At 35.8% G+C, this 20,667-nt stretch overlaps 1 protein-coding gene across 2 annotated transcripts in view; it reads left to right on the plus strand.

Annotated features, from left to right (window-relative positions):
- SPRED1 (sprouty related EVH1 domain containing 1) overlaps nt 1-20,667 on the plus strand; it is a 58,915-nt gene that overhangs the window by 16,824 nt on the left and 21,424 nt on the right. For both annotated transcript variants that reach the window (XM_053946046.1, XM_053946047.1), the window contains exon 2: nt 18,132-18,306. In XM_053946046.1, the coding sequence (XP_053802021.1) occupies nt 18,132-18,306 (175 nt within the window). The remainder of the gene's footprint in view (nt 1-18,131; nt 18,307-20,667) is intronic.

The raw sequence follows: 20,667 nt of genomic DNA on the forward strand, positions 1-20,667 counted from the left end.
ATTTCCTGAATTCATGATTGCCTGTTCTCCTTACTTTGATGGCTGTCTACTTTAAAACTTGTAATTTAGTCAAACTATTATAGGATCATGTTACATCTCTGGGGTTAATTTTATTTGACATATAATCTGTCTGGGAAAAACTTATAAGAAATAATGATATTTGATGCTAACTGAAACTCAAATTTCTCAAATTATTGTAGTGTGAATTAGAGAACCTCATTCCTAAAGAGGTTCCATGAGATTTCTCAAATCTATATTACCCTATAGGACTTCTAAGATATAGTATTTAAACTCATTGCTGTTAAACACAGATTTTTAAGTTTCTATCAAAGATGGCATTGTGGGGAGGAGGAGGTTGTGATTTTTTTTTTTTTTTGGGTTATTTGGATTTTTATTTTTTACAGCTGTCTGTACAGGTTGAAAATGTGATAGGCTTGTGGCATCTCTGATATTCTCTTGCCAGTCAATATTCATTTTTAATTTTAAGTGAGGGAAAGTTATAATCCTTCAACTTTTTTACTGTAACATTTGAACCCTTAAGATTTTTGGATGTTTAATCTTCATAATGTGAAATTATGACCTAAAGCACAACCAAGAAAATAAAAAGGTGCAATCTTTTCCTAGCTGCTTATCAATGAAAAGAAAATGATTTTTCTTTTGTATTGTGGAAGTGTGACTCTTCCATCATATCTAGAGCAGTGTTTCAATAGAGGATTACTCCCTCTCTGAGGGAAATACATATGTGGTCAGGCTTCTTCTTAGTTTGGTGCTTAGGGATTTTGTTAAAATCCCTTATTTCTTTAATTGTTTATGTACTTTTTTTTAATGCGGACAGAGGGAAATGTACGATCTCTTAAATTGAGAGGGATGCATATTTAACCTAACCATGAAGATTGAATGGTTTTTTGCAATAACACTTCTGGTATTAGTGTATCAAATGTCATAGATCATTGGTTGCAGGTTACAGGTGCATTAACACCTATGAGTTAAAGGCAGACTATTGTGCAATTCCTATGCTGAGTGACCCATGTCTATTTCCATGTTCTGTAGGGTATTGATAAAGAAATGATGCAATAGAAAACTGTGGTTTAGTTTTGGTCCTTATTGCAGTAATGTTTCAATATAGGCAGATCCTGGATGTATCTCCAGCTATTTGACAGTTCTTTGTCTCTGGTGGTTTTCATGTTTATTTAGGGCAGGTAATTGGCAACACCTTCTGCCACTTCAGTTTTGCTCCCTATTCCCTCAAGTAAAGCCTCTTCTTGTTGTTCTCAGTAAGCTGTCTATGTGGTAGTAAAGAATTTAAAAACATAGCAGCGAGCAGAAAAGTTAAATTGGAAAATTAGATGACTGTGTTCTAGTTGAATTAAACTAAAAAGTAAAAATTACATAGCTCTGGCTGAGGAAACTATTTTCTGTCTAGTCACTTGTTGCATGTTCATGTATGTTGTATACTGTAAAACCTAGTGTAAAAATGTTGACAAAATGTTGTACTATTTTGCACAAAAACTTGGTTGCTTGGCTAAAAGCTGTTGTAAAATGCAATTATTAATTTATTAGGTTGAAAATAAAATCTCTGTAAAAATAATTTGTAGCTTCCCAGAAAAGAACATGAGCAAGATCCTATTTCAGTGTATTTGATCAGAAAATTCTATTTTTACCAGAGTTAAACACAGGTTTCATGGATGTAAAGGCTGGGCCCTTTTGGGAATCCTATCAGCTCTTCACTGAGAGTAATGGAATATCTCCTCAGGTGCTGTGTCTTGGAGTGGTTGTCCTACTGGATTTTTGCAGTTTGGTGTTCAATAAAACTTTAATGCTTTCCCTTCATGAAAGGAAAATCCATCTTCACTATGTTTCTGATTGGCCTGGTTTTGTCTGGCAGCTTCCAGGCAGCCATGGAGGTTTCAGATTCTAACCTTTCTCTCAAGTCTCACTCTCCAGCAGTGAGTTTATCCTCTGCATGCATTGCTTATCAAACAGGCACTGTTTTTTTCTTCAGTGCAGTAATTTTCTTTATGTCAAAGCCTTCCTGCGTGGTAAACAGTACATCCGAGTCCTTGTTTTTTCTCCGGACCACTTGAAGGTGCATGTAGGCAGCTAGATAGAAGCTGGAGCATGCTTCTGTGAGTATGGACAGGGCTGCTCTTGTCCTTGAGTAACATTTTCTGTACTTCCTACTTGTTACATTAGGCATAGATATAGTACTGGTCTCTGTGAACATAGGCATGTGGACACTGGTATCTGTAGTCTCTCCCTCTTACAGGAGGGTTTCTCTTCAGATTGGTTTGGTAGGAAGCTTGTTTTGCCTCTTACAAATTGAGAGAGATTGCCATATGGTCTGGTACAGTTCATGTACACAACTGTGATCCAGTAGAGGAAAGGCAAACTCCCAACCCCCCTACTGCTGTTTCAGAAAGGAACAGACAGGAGGAAGTAGGAGTGAGAACAGATTTCTGGATAGATTGGTAGGCAGTGGGGTGAATTCTTAGCACTTCCCACCAGAAGTCTATTCTAATAAGCGTCGGATTTTAACTGTGTGTATGCTGCTGAGGAAGCTGGAATATGAGTATGAAGAGTAAATGCATAAATAGACTTAAAGGGATCATTTCAGTTTAAAATCATAGAAGTGTTTATTTCATATCTGAAACAAGGCTGCGGTGCTCTCAGCTTCTAGATGGGTGAAGTTAATAATGGCTTGATTTTTTTTGTTTTGAACTTCCATTTTTTTCAAACTCTACATTCAACTGAATATATGCACTACTGGCTTTATCTAGAAAACACTGCTGTAGCAGTATCCTGACTGAATGAGACTTTCCTAGGGTTCACACCTAGGAAGTATGTGTATAAATAGATTGAAAATTATTGAAATATGCCAAACGCAACAGAAATTTTTTTCTTGGTTTCTGGGTCCCTTAAAACAAAGGGGTAATGTTATTTGTTCCCAGAGTGTGCAGGAAGAAAAACGAATTTTTGTTTGACAAATGGCTAGGATATTGATTATCAGTTTCAGTCTGATTTAAATCCTTACTTCTTTACTGAGTTAAAGTAGTAAGCAGTTAGTCTATTTAGAATTTTAAAAATTGTGTAGACTATAGGGAAACTTTTATGGCTTTCCTGTGGATAAAAAAATTATTTTATACATACCTGTGTCCCTCAAAATGAATATTTTAGATAAGTCTTTAAAAACCTATGCAAACCTGCATTACTAATGATAAAAAATAGTTTTGAGCTGCCAGTGAAAGGCATAGTTGACATTCACAGACTTGGCTGTAGGCATAAGGGGCACCTGACTTAAGTAAGTTGGGGCACTGATCCATCAGAACAATCTTTTGGGGAGGATGGGTTTTCTATTTTGGTTGCACAACTAGTTCTCTTTACAGTTGTATACTGATTTAAATTAACACAAAGGAGGTAGGAGAATTGTACCCCAAGACTGGGGAAGAAAGGGGTAGGAATTCAGGCTGGATTTAGGCACAGAGGTTTAGCTGCTTTCCCATTATCCCATAAAAGCAAATAATTTTTGCTGCAGACCTACAGATGCTGAATCACTGATAGAGCTCTGAATCTTTGGCTGCTCAGACATCTCCTATGAATAACATCTTGCAATTAATAAGGAATTCAAAAAATGAGAACTTTACGTAGCATTTATGTGCTATGCATAGTACAGTGTACTCCTGTCTCATAGCTGTTCAACGGAGCATCACCCTTTCATTTGTCTCCTGGAGATGCATCGTCTGTCTGTGTCAAAATGCTTACATGAGTGCAATCTTTTCTTTTGAGTGTCAGTTTACTGGAACCCAATGTTAAAGTTTCAAATCCATGGATTTTGAATTATTTCCTTGCATTCTCAGCAAATGCTGAATAACTTTTTATAAATAATGATCCTTATTAAAGGATGAATAGCTGCAAAACTTGTAGAGTTTTCATGTTTGGGGCTTTTTTTTTTTTTCCCTTTCTTCCTCTTTTGTAAAGAGGAGATTTGTATTTCCTCTCCATTATGTGCTTGGCATAATAATGCAGGAGCATGAGCAAGAGGGGGGAAAAATGTTTACAAGCAACAGTGGTTCATGATGCCAGTAGTACTGTGGTTGGAAAATGTGTTTTACCAATAAATTGACTAATCTCAATTTAAAGTATCTCCTTAACAAGTAGTTAGTTAGCAGCATGGTCACTTCATCAGTTTTTGTTTTTCTTTATTGTAAATAAATATTTTGTGGCAGAAAAGGTTCAGTTGCCAAGTGAATTTTTCTAGGTTATTTTTAAAAGCTACTTTTCTGTTGTAAAACCTTTTCTGGGTGATATTTCCTTGAGTGTTGGTGACTATGCATCAGTGAAGATGAGGTGATGAATCACTTCAGGCAAATCACATTTATTTGCTGTATATTAAACTTCTTCTAAACAGAGGCTGCTATAATTCCTTTCCAGTAAAAAGATCCAGACTGAATACTCCTAACCCTTCCTGAGACTTATAGTAGCTTGCGTTCAGACTTCTAAATTCATACAGTATGACTATTATCTTTAGTGCTAATTTATTGTAAAATTATTGACTTATTAGTATAAAGGTTTGGCCATATATGCTGTATCAATGTTTTAATGTGTAGAAAGGTAGTACTTATCTTTTATATCTGCAATGAAAATATTAGGTTTTGCATGGATTAATGATAGAGTGATTTAAAGCTACATGCAAGGTTATATGTGCTTATAATTGATCCTCTTCTTGTGATGTATTTTCAATTGTATTTCTTGAAAATTGTTGTTTCTCTCACTACATTAAGGGATGAAATTTTTAATGTTCAGAATACCTATTTTCTGTGCTACCGGAGTTAATCCCTTTGCACCTTCTGGAATCAAGAGTGCTTTCCTTTTGTGTATTCAATCATTACATAAAGGAAATGGTTTGCAATGTTAGCCTGTAAACTGGGCTTAACTAACACAAGGAGGGCCAAAACCTCTCACTGTAAGAATTCAGAGAAAGAAAATATATGTTTCTTGGGAGGAAGAATGTTTTTTTTCCTTTTTTTTTTTTACATGTTTGATCCTCAAAGTTGCTCACATAGGAAGCCAAAAAACTTGATAATTAGATTTTCTCTTTATGTTTATACTGCAGAAAAAGGTCACATGTGCCAAACTTTGTGACTTAAATCCTGGGTGTTTATACTGTTAGTTGTGTCCTAATCTCAAAATACATATGTAATGTAGATAAGCAGGCAAGCTCCAACTCGGCTGTAATTTACTGATCAAGGTTGGATAATTGTTCTGGATTGAAGTTGCTTTTTCTTCTGGATTATTCTTGATTCACATCAGCTTTCCCAGTGTTCATAACTGCAAAGCTGCAGAAGCAGTGGAGAAAGTGCATGTAGAAATAAATGATCAGGGCAAGAGAAGGATGGAGAGTGCTTCTGGCAACAGTGCCAGATCACATTACTTTAAAGTGCTTAGAATAATAATTGTAGTGTAGGCATGCAAGTTGCCTCAGATTTATTAGCAGGAGATAGTGTAGAACTGTCAGTAGCTTTGTGTTCTCTCACAAGTCTCTGTTAAAGGACCTCTGGAGATCATGGCTGCAGAGAGTAGTTTAAGCAAAGATTAAAAGAAATCTAATTGCTCTGCATTTTCAGCTATCTCTGCTTACTCATTGGAAATGCTTCTTAAAACCATTCTTTCCACTTCTTCATGATGCTTACCAGTTTTCCACCTGTTATGGTATAGATTTTGATATACAATTTAAAATCAAAAAATTCTATCTTACTCTGGGTTTTTTAATTAGAACCAATCTAACCAATTTTTCCTAACTTAAATTTGGCTGCAAGATTTTATATTGCCCTTTTAATCCAGGAAAAAAAAATCTGTGTATTATAGAAAGCCATAGCATAACAATTGCGTGTCAAATGATGATGTGCATTGTAATTATGCTTGTCATTGATGAAGGGCACCTAGTTTTTCCTCATGTGTCTGCTTCTCATTTGGGAAAAGGAGATACTGTTTCCTTTCTCTTTCCTACTTCTTCTGCATCACTTATTTTATTTTTTTCTTTCCTCTCCTCCTTTTTTTTCCCCCTCTCCTTTTTCTTTTTTTTCTCTCCTTTTTTTTTTTTTCCTCTCTACTACTATTATTTATTTGACAGCAGACAATTTATGTAAACCATATTTTTCTGCCCGATCTTTTAATGTCACTGACTTTTGAAACATCTATTACTTCACTTTGGTTACTTGAGTTCTGGCATTTTAGCTCCCTCTTTTTCCCCTTAAATAACACTTTTTTTTGTGCTTCCTAAAGAAACAGCTGTGTCAACTGTTTTTTGTTTGCTTTTTTATCATCTTTTTATGTAGAATAGGCAATATTAGGTTTTTACTCAGTCTTCTCTGAAAATGCCTCATACAGATGATTGTATTGAGTTCTGGGCACACAACACTTTCCAGTCAACACAGGGGTGAAGAAAACAAGGATAAGCTACAAGGATTTAGCTACCTAATGGTATCTAAAAGTGCAGTGACAGTTCTTAAATTCTTCTACTCAAATAATCGCTTCTCTCTGTAAGTATTACTATTTCTAAAAACTTATTGACTAAAAAAGTCTTTTATCCATTCCTCCCAATATTACTGAACTTATAGGCAAGTGAATCTGCCTAGGAATTGCTGCATGACTAGAGAAGATTCTTTTTTCTCTTCCAACTCAATTTAATTTCTTTATATTTGAGCAACCAAGTTTAAGAAGCAGAGCCCTCAAAAACAGTATTTTACATCCTGTATGTAAAGCTCGTATGTGATAAATGCATTCCCAATGTTGGGTTTTGAGCAAAATGTACAGAATTCTGTCAGATGAACATGTGTGATGCAGCTGATACTTGAGGCTTAAATTCCTAAACAGTGAACATTTTACCTCAAAATTTAGAGATTTGTTAACACCACCAAAGCAGTTACTTGTAATATGCTCTTGGTCTTTTGACTTTGCTTTTCAGCATGCATAACAAAATGCTGATTGCTTTTCTTCAGCTAATAAAACAGTTAATTACTTCTCCTGCCTTATTTTAATTACTTGGACAGTATCCTTGCAGATAAAAGTACTGAAAATTCATTGTTACTTATAATAAAGGAAAATTATTTGTAATCCTCACTGTTTTGATAGTAGACCCTATCCTTGGAGTTTAAATATAGAAGGTCCTGTTGCTGCAGTAAGAGCAAAGATCTGTAACAAAACACATGGGTACTAATGAAAGAGCCAAATTGAAATCCTTGAGTTTGATCTTCTCCATCTACACCTGTTTGTCTGTTCTACCAGTTTAATTTCTCCTTATTTTTATTGAATATATAATGTCTTCTGTCTCTTTAAGCAGAGATACTTAATTTTCTGGTTGTATTTCTTCAATTATGCAGCTATGATTCATTTCCAGTACTGCTAAATACAAAGACACAAATATTTTTGGAATGGCTTCATGTATAGCTCATTAATTTAGTAAGGTTTTTTTAGTTTTTTACTTTAGCCTATATTTTATAAACTATTACACTTTATTTTGTATAACAAAAGGGGAAAATACTACTTAAAACATTTTTACAATGGATAGCAATCAGCTTTGTCTAGTAAAGCTGTGCAACACTGATGTCAGAGCTGCACCCAAAAAGAAAAAAAAATCTGTTTAGCTGCTCCTATGTGACATTTTTGTCTCATTGACTGCAGCTGAAAGGCGGTTGTTTCACTCCTTGCTTGGATTCTACTGTCTAAAAACTGTTTTGAGCTTGCATTGCACAATGTTGCGCTTGCTTTCTTGGTAGTCTAATCATATATTTTGTGCAGTTTGACCTAGCTGTCTCCATCACCTTTTTCAGAATTTCCTCCTTAGGGTGAAGTTCCACCCTAAACCATAATTTATCATAGAATGATTCGCATTCAAAGGGAGCCCAGAGGTTGTCTAGTGGAAGATTTGGGCAGGGGGTTCTTCCACTAGACCAGGTTGCTCAAAGCCCCATCCAAGATACCCTTGAACACTTCCAGAAATGGAGCATTCACCACTTTTGCTGGAAACCTGTTCCAGTGCTTCACCACACTCACAGTAAAAAACTTCTCTCTACCATTTAAGCGTATCCTTCATCAGTTTAAGACCATTACCCTTCTAATGGTATTAATGGTTTTAAAAATCCAAAAAGGAAACAAGGAGATGTGATTATAACACTAAATTATCTCATTATCTCATAATCTCTGTTGTAACCCTTTGTTTAGGGTTGTGTTGTTGCCAAAACAAAGAAAATGTATCTGTTGGATCCCTTTTAAGTTGAATAGACGGAGATTCAGTGATTATTGTAGGAGTTCTCATGACTATCATTTATAAAGCGTGAATTTGTTCTTATTTTGGTTTATTACATCTTTGGTGAGGAAGGGGAATGCACATGTATTCCTTATTCTTTTTCTGTGCTGTTGCTTACAAGTTTCTAAACTTTTCTTCTGCAAAAGCAGCAAATAATGGAACTTAAATAATCTTCATTTTAAATTCAGAGGCCTTGCAGTACCTTATAATTGCTTGTCTCTGTGTTATGTTCATACACGACCCATGTATTCATTACATACAGCTTTCTGTAGAAACTTGTGAAGAATAATACTTTAGCAGTAGTTGGAATGGGGAATGTAGTAAAATCAAGGCTTAGCTACACTTTTTTTGTGATGTGCTGTTAAAATTCCTATGTTCTGACCTTAGTGCCCATGGGTCAGCTATTTCTATGCTTAGACTGCTGGTTAGGCTGCTAATTATTACTGAGATTATCAAACATAATAACACAATTATATAATAGCTGTGTAAATTACATTATTCATGCTGATGTGTGACAAATATAAAGGGCATACCGTTGAAACCTTTTGTATAATCTTATTAATATTTTGGTTTTTTCTGGTTTGATGGACTATTTTAATAGAATTATTTGCATTTGTTTTTCCTTTGTTTATTTCCATTTACTTCCTGTCTCTGAAATATTCATGGTTTGTTAAAACTACAAAAAAGACTGATTCAAGCCATGAAATGTGCTGTGTAGCGAGGGAATGGTAACTTCTCTTTTTGGTCAGTGAACCACCTTTAAAAAAGTACTGTAAGTTCACAAGCTTCTTTCTTAAGGCTCATTCGGACTTTCTTTTTTACTTTGGTTTTGGTGTTGTTAAGCATTTTGCAGTTTGGTTTGTAGTCTTTCTGTTTTGTTAGTGCAGACATTAATGATTTGTCCATTTGTGTATGTTCAAAACATCGTTTTGGATGTTTACTGGTTTTTTATTATGTTAAAAGAGAAATTTAGCATTAGGGATTTTCTTAGAATATAATTTACTTTGCAAGATCCCTTTCATACCATATGGTTAAAGTCCTTGAAAAGCCATGTAAATGTTAAGACAAGCTTTAGATAACAGTATCAATGAATGATGCTACAGTTTCAATTCACGGGTTTAAACACGTGAATGTTTTTTGTATATAACATTCATTAGCAATCTCACAACTCAGCAAGGCTGAGTATTTTTTAAGTGTGGATATGCTTTATTTGCTTCCAGGTTCTTTTCCTTTTCTGTGCAGGCTGAGTGGGAAATACATGTCAGAAATGACCTGTACCTTCTATAAATTTCTTTTAATGTGATAAGAATAAAATTTAGATTTTGTGCTTGCCTACCTAATATCAAGTGTTATTTTAGGTGAGTAACCTCAGTAGGTCTGATAATTTTTTTTCTTCCATAATGCACTGCCAAAAGTTCAAGAGTATGTAGCAGCTCACCCTCTAAGCTCTATACACCAGCAGACAGCTCTGAGCTTCATTGGCTTATGCTCATTACAGATGTTCTCTGGCCCAAAGGGTCTGTAGTCCAGGCTGACCTTACAGAAATTCAGGCAGAGTAAATACAAAAAATCTGTGATTATGTTTTCTGACCTGTTTGAGAAAGTATAACAGCTTTGTCCTTTATTTTTGCTATATAAGTTCTTAGGTGGAGGAAAATAATAGCTATCTGAGCATTTGTGGAGTACTATTCCTAAACACAACAAGCAGTGGAATAAAAAGTACATGGGTGCTTGTTTGAAAATAATATACGTAGTACAGTCTGTTGTACCTTTGGGTAGCTAAAATTGTTTATAAGGAATGTGTTAGTTACCTTCATCTTATTTTAGTGGTCTAGAATTTTATGACAAAATGGCTTGTTGATTAATGTAGTCACATCTGTTAACAGGGTTTCCAGTCCTGAAATCCATAACCTCAGTGGCTAGATGACCAGCTTTGACAATGAGAGTGATCTAATTGCACTTGCATAATTCATACTTGGACTTTGTGAGCTTATAAGACTGGAGGACAATGACTGTGAGAGAAGAGAGAATTCTCACCTGTTCAGATACAAATATTACCTAAAATATTTCCATAAATTGTTGTCCTAAATTGTAGTATTCCCAGGAAAATGAAAAGCGCAACTGAATCTGCAAGCTTCACTTAAAAAAAAAAAATCTAGACTGGATGGTGTTGTCTGATGAAATTTACTGGAAGTGTCAAGTTGTCTTAGTTTCAGTGGAATCTGCCTTAGGCTGCAGACTTGTGCTTGTTTGCTAAGGAGCTCAAGAAAATGAAAACCTTGTGCTCCATCATTTCTTTAGATGTTTCTTTGTTTTTGCAAGGTTGGAAAGAAATTGTAACTTTTCTCACTAAAAACACCCAAACGAAGCCTTTTCCTCTTGTTTCATTTGTGGGCTCTTCCATCTTTCTCTACATGTTTCCATGTTAAGCAAATCAGAATTAATACATGGCATCAGTACCCAGTAGCTTGGTAAGAAACAAGTAATAATTTCACAGACTTAGAAAAGGGTACAGACAGTTCTGTGCTATAAATGGAATTAAGAGATTCCTGTGGATCTTCAGAAGTTCTGAGGTAAGGAAAAAGTAAAAACTATGAGAATATATGGAGGGAAGGGAAGACAGGCTAGAATAGAGAGTGGATATTTCTGGAGTTACGGCTGTCAGCATTTAAAAATTAGACAAATTTAGGATTTTTTGGAAGAAAACCCATTAAACTTGGAGGGTACATGAGTACCAGGATCTGACCACTCAAATTATGTTACCCATCTGCCTTAAACTGGATGGAATTTAATCCTGAAGTCCTTGGTACCAGCAGTCCTCTGCTGTGAACAGGCAGCTGTAGAAGTGGTCAAAAAGCATCTTCCATGTCCAGCTTGTCTCATAAACCACTACAAAGGGGAATTACATATTATATACTATTTATTTAGTTCTGCTACATATGTCCAAAACCTGTAGAGCTGTCTTCGAGTGCTACCTTGATTATTTCTAATTCTTGTGGGGAAGGGTAGAAAGAAAAATAAGTTTGTTTGGGTTTTTTATTTGATTGTGCATTTTATATTAGATGCCATTTTCTGAGTAATGTGCCTTGACCAGATGGTGTTACAGAACTCTTTCTATTACGAAAATTTAGGCCTTCAGAAGGCAGTTTCTTTAAAAGGTGTAGAATCCAAGTATGCGTTGTGATCTTTAGTGTGATAAAATATTACTTCATTTATCCAACCTTCATGGATGATAATACAGAAGTAAGAGAAACGAGCTACAGTTATCAAAGAAGAGAAAATGCTGGGGAACAGGGCTAAAATGTTTTTCATACAAATGTCAAATATGTACTTTATATGTAATTTTGATGGGTTTCAAATCTTAACAGCTTCTCCATTCTTCATATGTTCTTGTTCTTTGCAAAAGCGCTTACAGCTCTTACAGCCATTCTTCCTTACAGCATTGATTACTTTACATGGACATCATTCTTAAATTATCTGTATTCAAATAGGAGCACTATAACCCCATTCCTACTTTATTTTTTTTAATTATTCGATATTGTGTCCAGGAGAACACTTCATGAGAGCAATATAGTATTTTGACACTTATTCATTTGTGTCTCATTTTCCTTTTTGAATTGTATGTGTGCTGTTAAACAGCTTGTTTTATGAGCCTCTTCTACTAAATAATAATTGTAATAGTGTATTTTTGGCTCTTTCAGGATACCAGTTATCCCTTCCTTACATAATACTGTTTCCCATGTAGTTTTTTCCTTTTGCCATTTTGGGTTCAAGCTATTTTGCTTGGTAGCTCAGGTGTCTGTAAATAGAGTTTCTTCTTGTTGTTTTGTTTTGTTTTACTGTTTTTTTGGGGTTTGTTATTTGAGCAGAAATGTTCCATTCAGCTTTTTTGACAAAATGCGAAGCTCTTCTGTAAATCAGTGTGGTTACCAATATCCTAAATGTAATAGCATTTGTCTGTAATTCCTTCTAGAAATCCATGTCTTTCCTTGCTAAACTCCTCACAGAAATAAACTTCCTAGGCATAGTAGCTGTGCACATTTGCTGTTTATTATGAGGAATACCTCTTGCCTCTTTTTAAAGGAGAAAATCTGACAAGTCTTGCATTCTACCAGAGTAAGAGTTTGGTGTATATTCTGATTTGTTGATATAATTTTGAGAGGAGAAAGGTAACAGACATATTAAGCAAAGCCTCATTTAGTAGCTGTTATTATGGCAATATCCTCTTCATTAAAAAATAAGAACATATGCTGTCATAAATTTTCTTGATGTAAACGATGTCTTCTTTAGCACTTGTGCTACATTTGCAGCTCCTTCTGTTTTAGATAAGTCTTTAATATTTTGTGCCAGTGGCACTCATTCTCTAAACCTTTAGTAATGAAGGGTTTATAACATCAGTGGCGTACCGATAAGGTCATCTGGTATTGGTGACATTATTTTTCTTTCTATATTGCGTCAATACTCAAAAAATGCTATCTGCAAGTAAAACAGACTTTAGCTTAGTGTTCTGACAGTACCTTTTGGTATGTGGACATGTATGTACTCATGAGCACGTCTCTAGCTGGGAATCATGAAGTCTTCTGCTAAACTGTTTGGATAATAAGAGCCATAAAAAGCCAAGTGTGCTCAGGTATGCCCTCAGAAGCTGGAGGGAATAAAGTATGTGTGTGAAATGCCAGTCAAAGGTAAAGAGCCTTGGTCCATGACCATTTCACATTTGGAGACCAGCCTGGGGCTGTTACATGGGTGCCAGCAAAGATAGTGTAATTTCATAGCAGAGTGTGTCATGATTTTTCAGAATGCCTTTTTTTTCCCCTTAGCCTTGTCAGAAGTGTTTAAATAGCAGTTTGCACAGTGACAACTCTTGCTTCAAAGTATCATGAATTCTTCTAAATTAACCCATATATTTATGGATTATATTTATGAAGTTGTATTTTATTGAAATTGCTATGCTTTGAAATATGATATTAAAGAAAAGAAAGAATAATTGAGATTGGAGGGCATCTCTGGTTGTCATCTTCCCTGCTACTCAAGGAAGGGTTACCTAAATCAGCCTACCCAGGACTGTGTCCAGATGGATTTTGGAACTCTTCAAGGATGGAGACTCCACAATTTCTCTGGATAACCTGTGTCAGTACTCAGGTACCCTCACAGTGAAGAAGTGGTTGCTGATGTTCAAATGGAACATCCTGTGTTTCAGTTTGTGTCCATTGTCTCTGGTGCTGTCACTGGGCACCACTGAGAAAAGCTTCTGTCTATCCTCTTTGCAGCCTCCCTTGAGCTATTTGTATACACTAAGAAAATACCCACGAGTCTTTTCTTCTTCCAGCTAAGCAGTCCCAGCTCTCTCAGCCTTCCCTCCTTCAGTCTCTTAATCATTTTTGTTGCACTTTGCTGGACCCACTCCAGGAGTTCTACGTCTCTTGTGTACTGGAAAGCCCAAAACTAGACAAAGCTCTGTGGCATCAGTAGGGCTGAATAGAGACAGAGGATTGGCCTCTGTGACCTGCTGGTGAAATTGTTGGCCTGCTTTGTCCCAAGGGTATGTTTTGGCTTGTGTTAAGCTTGGTGTCCATATGAAAATCAAGGTCCTTTTCTTCAAATCTGCTTTCCAGCTTTGAAAGAAAATATAATTCTAAATATTTTTACCAAAGCTGAAAGAGTCAGTTTCTCTTATAGTTCATTTATAATTCCACTTGCAGATTCAGGTTTCTTGATGGTAATGGTAGTAGCTGTATAGTACTAAAAAAAGAATTTGCAATTACAATACAATCGCTTTAAACAACATTTCTGAAATCACTTTTGTTTTTCAGTCCTATATTAAAATAGAAATGTGCAAAATGCAGTACAAGTAAGAAGAATGTCAAGGCTTAATATGAATTAGGAGAGAAGATTTGCATACTGTTGAAACTAGGTTAAAATATATGTAAAGCAACAAGATGGCTGCTTCCCCTCTATCCCCAACATCTCTTCCTCTTTTTCTCTGGGAAGAGTATTTTGGCAGAAAAATCTAAATATTCATTCTCTTTTTCTTGGCTAATGGAATAAAGGACAAATGCAATAACATGTTATCTTTACGGTCTTGATATTAAATGTAAGAAATACCCCAAATTATCAAAGCAGTTTATTTTGCACCAAAAAAAAAAAAAGTGATTAAATTACAATTGTGTTCCTTCCCCAGCCACCAAAAGCAGATTTGTTCCTTAGTTGTTGAGCTGAAGGTCCCAGCCTTTCTTGGCCAGTGATTTGCCTCCTGCACTTGCACAACAGTTTGGTCATCCAGCTTATAAGTCAGTTTGGGCCCAAGAGCATTGCAGTGATATAAACACACAAGGACTGTTGGTCATATCTTTCCTGTCCACTTACGGTTTATAACCTTTTGATTTTGCCCTTAATGCTTTCTTAGACTGCTTAATTCACCCCACTTCAGATTTTGATTTTGAATAATCTTCATTTGATTATATTTTTAGAATGAAACTTCACACAACATATTTATTATGCTATCTTAAAATTGCTTTGTTTCAAGTTTCCTAGTTATAGCACTCAGACACATGCTATACTCCTCAGTAAGTCTTCACTGCTGGGGGGGAAAAAACAGTGTAGATACCTTTTTTTTTTTCTCTTTCTCCTTTATTCCAATTTATAATTCCCTTTAATCACATTAGAATACCATGCTCTTATCTCCTACCTGAGGCACTCAGTTGCTAGAGAGATCTGTTTCCTTACTTATTAAAAAGTAAGGAGATCTTTTATTAAAAAGTAAAAGATCTTGGATTCCAGTGTCATTGTCCCCAGTCTTACTGATCCTCAGTACTGACTTCAAGAAAGCAGCATGCTCCTTTGTCCAGAATACCATCTCCTTTAAACCTAGCTCTGCCTTAAGAATTTCCAGTGGCCACAACTAAAACCAGGGAGTCTCAGGAAACGTTGGCTTCAGTACAGTAGCTGTGGACCTGCTGTTGCAATGCTGCCTTCATGCTCCATTTCACACTCTTGTCCTAGCTCTGGTAAAAGGCTTTGTAAGAGCAATGCTCAACTGATCGCCCTGTTTGTTTGGTTTTTCTTTTGTTCAGGTATTCCTGATAGAGCTGCCAAACATGCAAGAGTAGGTAAAAACCTTAGGCCGTGTTAGGAAAACACTAGAGCCTTGTCTGCCCTTTTTCCCACTGCTAAGGTGCACCAGCAGTTTAACAATTTGTGCTGAAGTTCCCAAGAGTAGATGGGGCTGTAATGCTTACAGATACAAGACTTCCAAGTGCTTTTGTAGTGCCAGTAATGTGACAGGCAGATCCTGTTTTGTTTGCAGAGGATTTTGGAAATGGGAATCATCTATAGGTCCTGCCGCTGCATTCTGGTTAATTGCAAACCAGCTTGTGTTGTTGCTAAAAATAGCTATTGTTACCAATTGTGAGTTCCATTCAAATATAAAAAACATTAGAAAATAACAACCAACGGAAACATAAAACTAAAAATCTCTTTGTAGACTTAGGCATTTTTACAAGTACAGTATTTGTCTAGTTAATCTACAGGGTGGTTATATGGAAAAAACTGGCTTGTTTAAATTTAAAAGATTGTTCATTAAATATTACCTTTTGGGGAATTTTAGTTTTGCACTAATGCAGTGGATTTGATAGTAGTTTCTAAAATATTTGAAAGGATGAACGTTTAAAGCATTCATTTGGAATATGTGAAAAGCAAATCACAAGATTGTTAAATAGACCAGATTAAGCATCTCACTATAGGACAGGGGGAAAAACCCCAACACTGACAGAGAACTCTATTGAATGGAAGTAGCTTAAGCCTCTGTCTTTGCTTCTTGTTAGCAGTTTTTGGAAAGAAAATGTATGTGGAGTGTGAACTTCCATTTTAAGAAAAAATTAATGTTGTGGGTTTTTCTCATGTAGCCTAAGGGAAGTTCTCTTTAACTAAATTCTTGCTGCAGTTGGTTGATATACAAATAAAAGCTCTAATATTCAACCAGATTTATAGAGTGAAAAACTTAAAAGCTAAATTCGTGGTTCACTTAAATTGAGAATAGCAAAGACAGTTTTTAGGCTTAACCAGTCATTGCATCCTATTTCTTATTGGTTTACAGGAGAGTCCTGGTGTCCTCATTTTCTGTCAGAAGAGGCTCTTCTGAGAGGACTGAGTTGAAAGTTGTGTATGAAGTGCACAACTACAGTCTGATCTTAGCTCTGAGTGAAACGCAGTGATAGAGACCAGTGAATGAATGATTCAACTTTCAGTAATGTTATTCAGCATCGAGATGTAGCCAGTTGTATTTGCAGATAGTCGATTTGTGATAGATGCATACCATGAAGGATTGGATTTTTCTTTATTATATTTGTCTGCTGTGTTTGAGTACTTAACTAAAAGATGTTGGTAAAGAAATGGTGAGCAACAATGACTGAACTGTCATTTTAACGATGAGATTTAGAGAGAGGAGCGGGCTTTGCTCAGAGGCAGCAAACTAAATACAGCTGCCTATAAGCTAAAAATTTATAGTCTTGTAAAATTTTCCATTTTACAAAACATGATGTACTTAGGCTTTACATGCTTGCAGCAAAATTCTTATATATGTGTGTTTTTGTGTGTATATATATACACACACAAGTGAATCATATTTATGAATCATACGTGTGTGAGAATGTAATATATTAATTATGCAAAAAAGCCTACCTTTGTTATTTTGGGGATTTTCAGGGGGGTGTTGGAAATAAAGCAGTGATCTTTTAAAAGTGCAACAGTGTTATCTCAAATATGGAAGGAACAACTTTGATCTCTTCTAATGCTTCTTCTTCAGCCTTTAAATTTGACATCACTGATGCTAAGTGGCATAAATACTTAAACCCTCAGGAATATGTTGCAAAAAGATAACACCATATTTTAAGGTGTTGAAATGTTCAATCATCAACTGCTACATTCTTCCAGTAAACTGTACTTCAAATGTAGCATCCTTGGCAAACCATGGGCTTTTCCAAGTGATGTGCTGGCAAATTCATAACCAAAACTAAAAGTTTTCATTTAATTTAAAAGAAAAAACTAAGAGCAGAGAGAGAGGGAAATGGCCAAAACCTCTTTTTCCAATACTCTGGACTTTGGCTTTTAAGTAATGACATGGTAATAATTTGTTTATTTTATAAAATCCCTAAATGATGGAAAAATATGTTAGATTGTAAAATTAAAGTAATTTTACACACGGTGCAAATACAGGAGAGAAGTGGCAAGTAGACACTGCAAATACGGATTTTAAGTAGTTGTAACTGGTTCTGTTTTCAAACCCCACAGTGCATGTCCTGACCTACCCTTGCAAAGAACGAGTTATATGCATGGGGAGGAGGGATGGATGAAAGGAAGCAGAGTGTCTGGCTAGAAGCCTGTTCTTGTTTAGATTTCAGTGACAGAAGGCCTGACCTCTTTCTGTTTTCTTGTTCTCTTTTCTGTGCAATTTCATGGTGGCTGAGTGGCTTCATGATTAGTCTAAGATAAATCAGGAGTTGATTCGTATTCTCTTTTTGACCCTCTAGCTAGATTATTGAGTGTAAAGTTTTTGGAAGAATATTAGTTTTGATTTGGCAACTATGTTCTCTGGTTAAGCCTCTTTACAAAAGATCATGACCTCTGAGAAGTCTTAATGAAGGCACAAAAATACAAAGGAACATTTTTAGAGGGTGGTCTTAAATTGTTTTCTTTTAGGTGATGTTTGTGGAAAGACAGTGCTAATTATTGTGATCTTGGTTGTGGGTTTGTTGGTTTTGTTTTGTTTTTTACTAGACTTAGGTTGTTTATGTTTATGGAAAACTAATTTCTTCTTTTGCTTCTCTTTCAGTAATAGTTATGCACGAGTGCGAGCTGTGGTGATGACCCGGGATGACTCAAGTGGTGGATGGTTACCACTTGGAGGGGGTGGACTAAGCTGTGTCACAGTCTTCAAAGTCATTCCCCAGGAAGAGAATAGCTGTGCTGATTTTCTTATCCATGGAGAACGACTCAGGGATAAAACGGTAACAATTTTTATCTATTTAATGATGATACTAAAACTATATGGGACATAGTTGTTGATGCTTGCTTATTATTGCCTATAGACTACAATGTAAATTTATAGTCTCAGTCTATTGCTGGTGCTGAACTTCTCTATATCAATGTTTGTGTACCAAAAGAGCCAGTTATTTGTTTTTGATTCTGCTTTTTTTAGAATCAAGCACATTGATTTTTTTTTTTTTTTTAGGAACTCTCCATCCATTTTGGGAAAATTTTTGCTATTAATTTTTTTCCAATGAAAGATTAGAGTTAAATCTTGTTTCTATACCAGTGATACTGCATTTAGGAGGAGTGTTGGAAATGAGAATTTTAATAAGAGCATGAAACCAGGTGGAATTGCTCAGTAGTGATTTGGTTAGCTGTGGAATATGACAAAAAGAAACCATTTTACATGAGAACAACTTTGTATTGAAAGACAGCATGAAGCTGACAGGTCCAAGAATTGACCTGGTTTGATGAGTATGTAGACAGTATTCACTTATCAGCTACCTTACATAAAATACCAGTAATAAACGTCTCTTAAGAGGCATCATGAAAATCAGCCTCACAAAAGGAAAACTGGTGCAGGATCTCAGCCATTTCTACATGCAGACCTTGCAGACCTAATGAAGACAAAATGGGCTTACTAAGGATTGCTTGGTTACTTGTATGGCAAACAGATTTCTGAATGGGGCTGTGTTTTACTGTGGAAATAAAGAGAAGTAGAGAAGGCACAAAAGCTTCGTCTTAGTGACTTTTTTCAATAATTTATTATTTTCTGCAAATGAACATTGACTCCTCTGTAAGCTTAAAAGATAGAATTATTTCTTATACTGTACTGCTGACCCTTCCTCAAGCACACCAGTTTCTCCCCTGAGGCAGGACTGCTGAGTTTTATGCCTTGACGGTGACTATTGTAGGAAGAGAGCATATAAATAGAAATTCTGCTGACTCAGTTGTTTCAGTGAGGCGTAGCGCTATTAGCAGAGTACCCTGTGTTCCCGCACAGCTACGTGCACCTGCAGTTCCTTCCTCACTTTGCAGTAGTTCCCTTTAGAACTTTTTTTAGCCTTGTTGAGGCTCTTTTTGAGAAGCTTAATTGCATTTAGAGATACTTGATAATTTTTTCTTAATACTTGAAATATTACAGCTTGCCTTAAGAATAATAAAATGCTCCAAAGTAGAGACTGGTTTAATGATTTGCCTGCATGCATATAAAAATGTCCGGTCATCAGTGTCCTGATCTGTTTGCACTGTCCCCTCTCCCATTTCCTGTAGACAAGACTTGTTTTGTTTCCACTTCTGGTAGAAGGTTTTAAATGTTTCTCCTCCTCTTCCTGTCTAAAATCAAGCTCATGTTAGCATGAATATGTTTTCCAAACCTTTATTGTCTTGAACAGTTTGTTTTGTTTTTGGTTTTTTTTTTGTGTGCCCTATCCTGTGTCCATCTGTCTTCCTTGTACTTGCCCCCAAAATGTGACCTAACAAGATTGTAACCTTGCTGCAGTTATGGGAAGTTGCTGTTGGAAGTCAGCCCCTCAAAAACGTGGGATAAAAGGTGGAAGAAGTGCAGCTAGGATGAACATCTCTCCTGTGTATATTGAATAAAGGTCAGGGAACTAACAAATATAGATTTAGGGTTTGGAGAAGAACACTGGAGAACCAGTAATTAATTGATACATGAATACACAGTGACTTTCATTCAGTTATTTCTACAGACTTCAGATAATGCAATTATAAGCAACAGCTAATGTGTAATGGATTAACAACCAAGTTGTATGGAATGCAACAACAAGATCCCACTTGGCACAGAAGAAACAAGGTCCTACACCAAGAAATGTCATGACAAAATTAGGTCATAACACTTATTAGAAGGGCAGAAGATAGCAGGCACTGAAAGAGAAATTCTGTTGCACACATCACTGATTCTAAAACTGTTCTGATCATTATGCTTTCAATATGGTTAATGGTTTTACATTCGTTCTTAGGATATTCCTGTGGATTCACTGTTCAAGCTCAAATTTTAACCTTTTCTTTAATGAAGCCAAACAATTGGGGCTTTAGTCCAAATAGAAATGACAGGTGACTATTATATTTCATCATAATTATATATTTTATTTTTTATTTAAAAGTAAAGTAAAAGTGGAAGCCACTGTATTTGCTATTGGGTTGAGACCAAATATTTTGATTATCTTCAGATTTTGTGGAAGTGTTATGCTGAATCTACTGTTTCTGTGCACCAACTTCCCTTTAGTCTTGTTTTAGAATGCCCTTGGTAAATCTCAATGCCTGAATAATCTTTGAAGTTAGTAGTACGCTGTTTAGTTTGTTGCTCTGCCATTGTA

This window comes from Vidua chalybeata, chromosome 6 (genome assembly GCF_026979565.1).
Source record: "Vidua chalybeata isolate OUT-0048 chromosome 6, bVidCha1 merged haplotype, whole genome shotgun sequence".
Classification (NCBI taxonomy): Eukaryota; Metazoa; Chordata; class Aves; order Passeriformes; family Viduidae; genus Vidua; species Vidua chalybeata.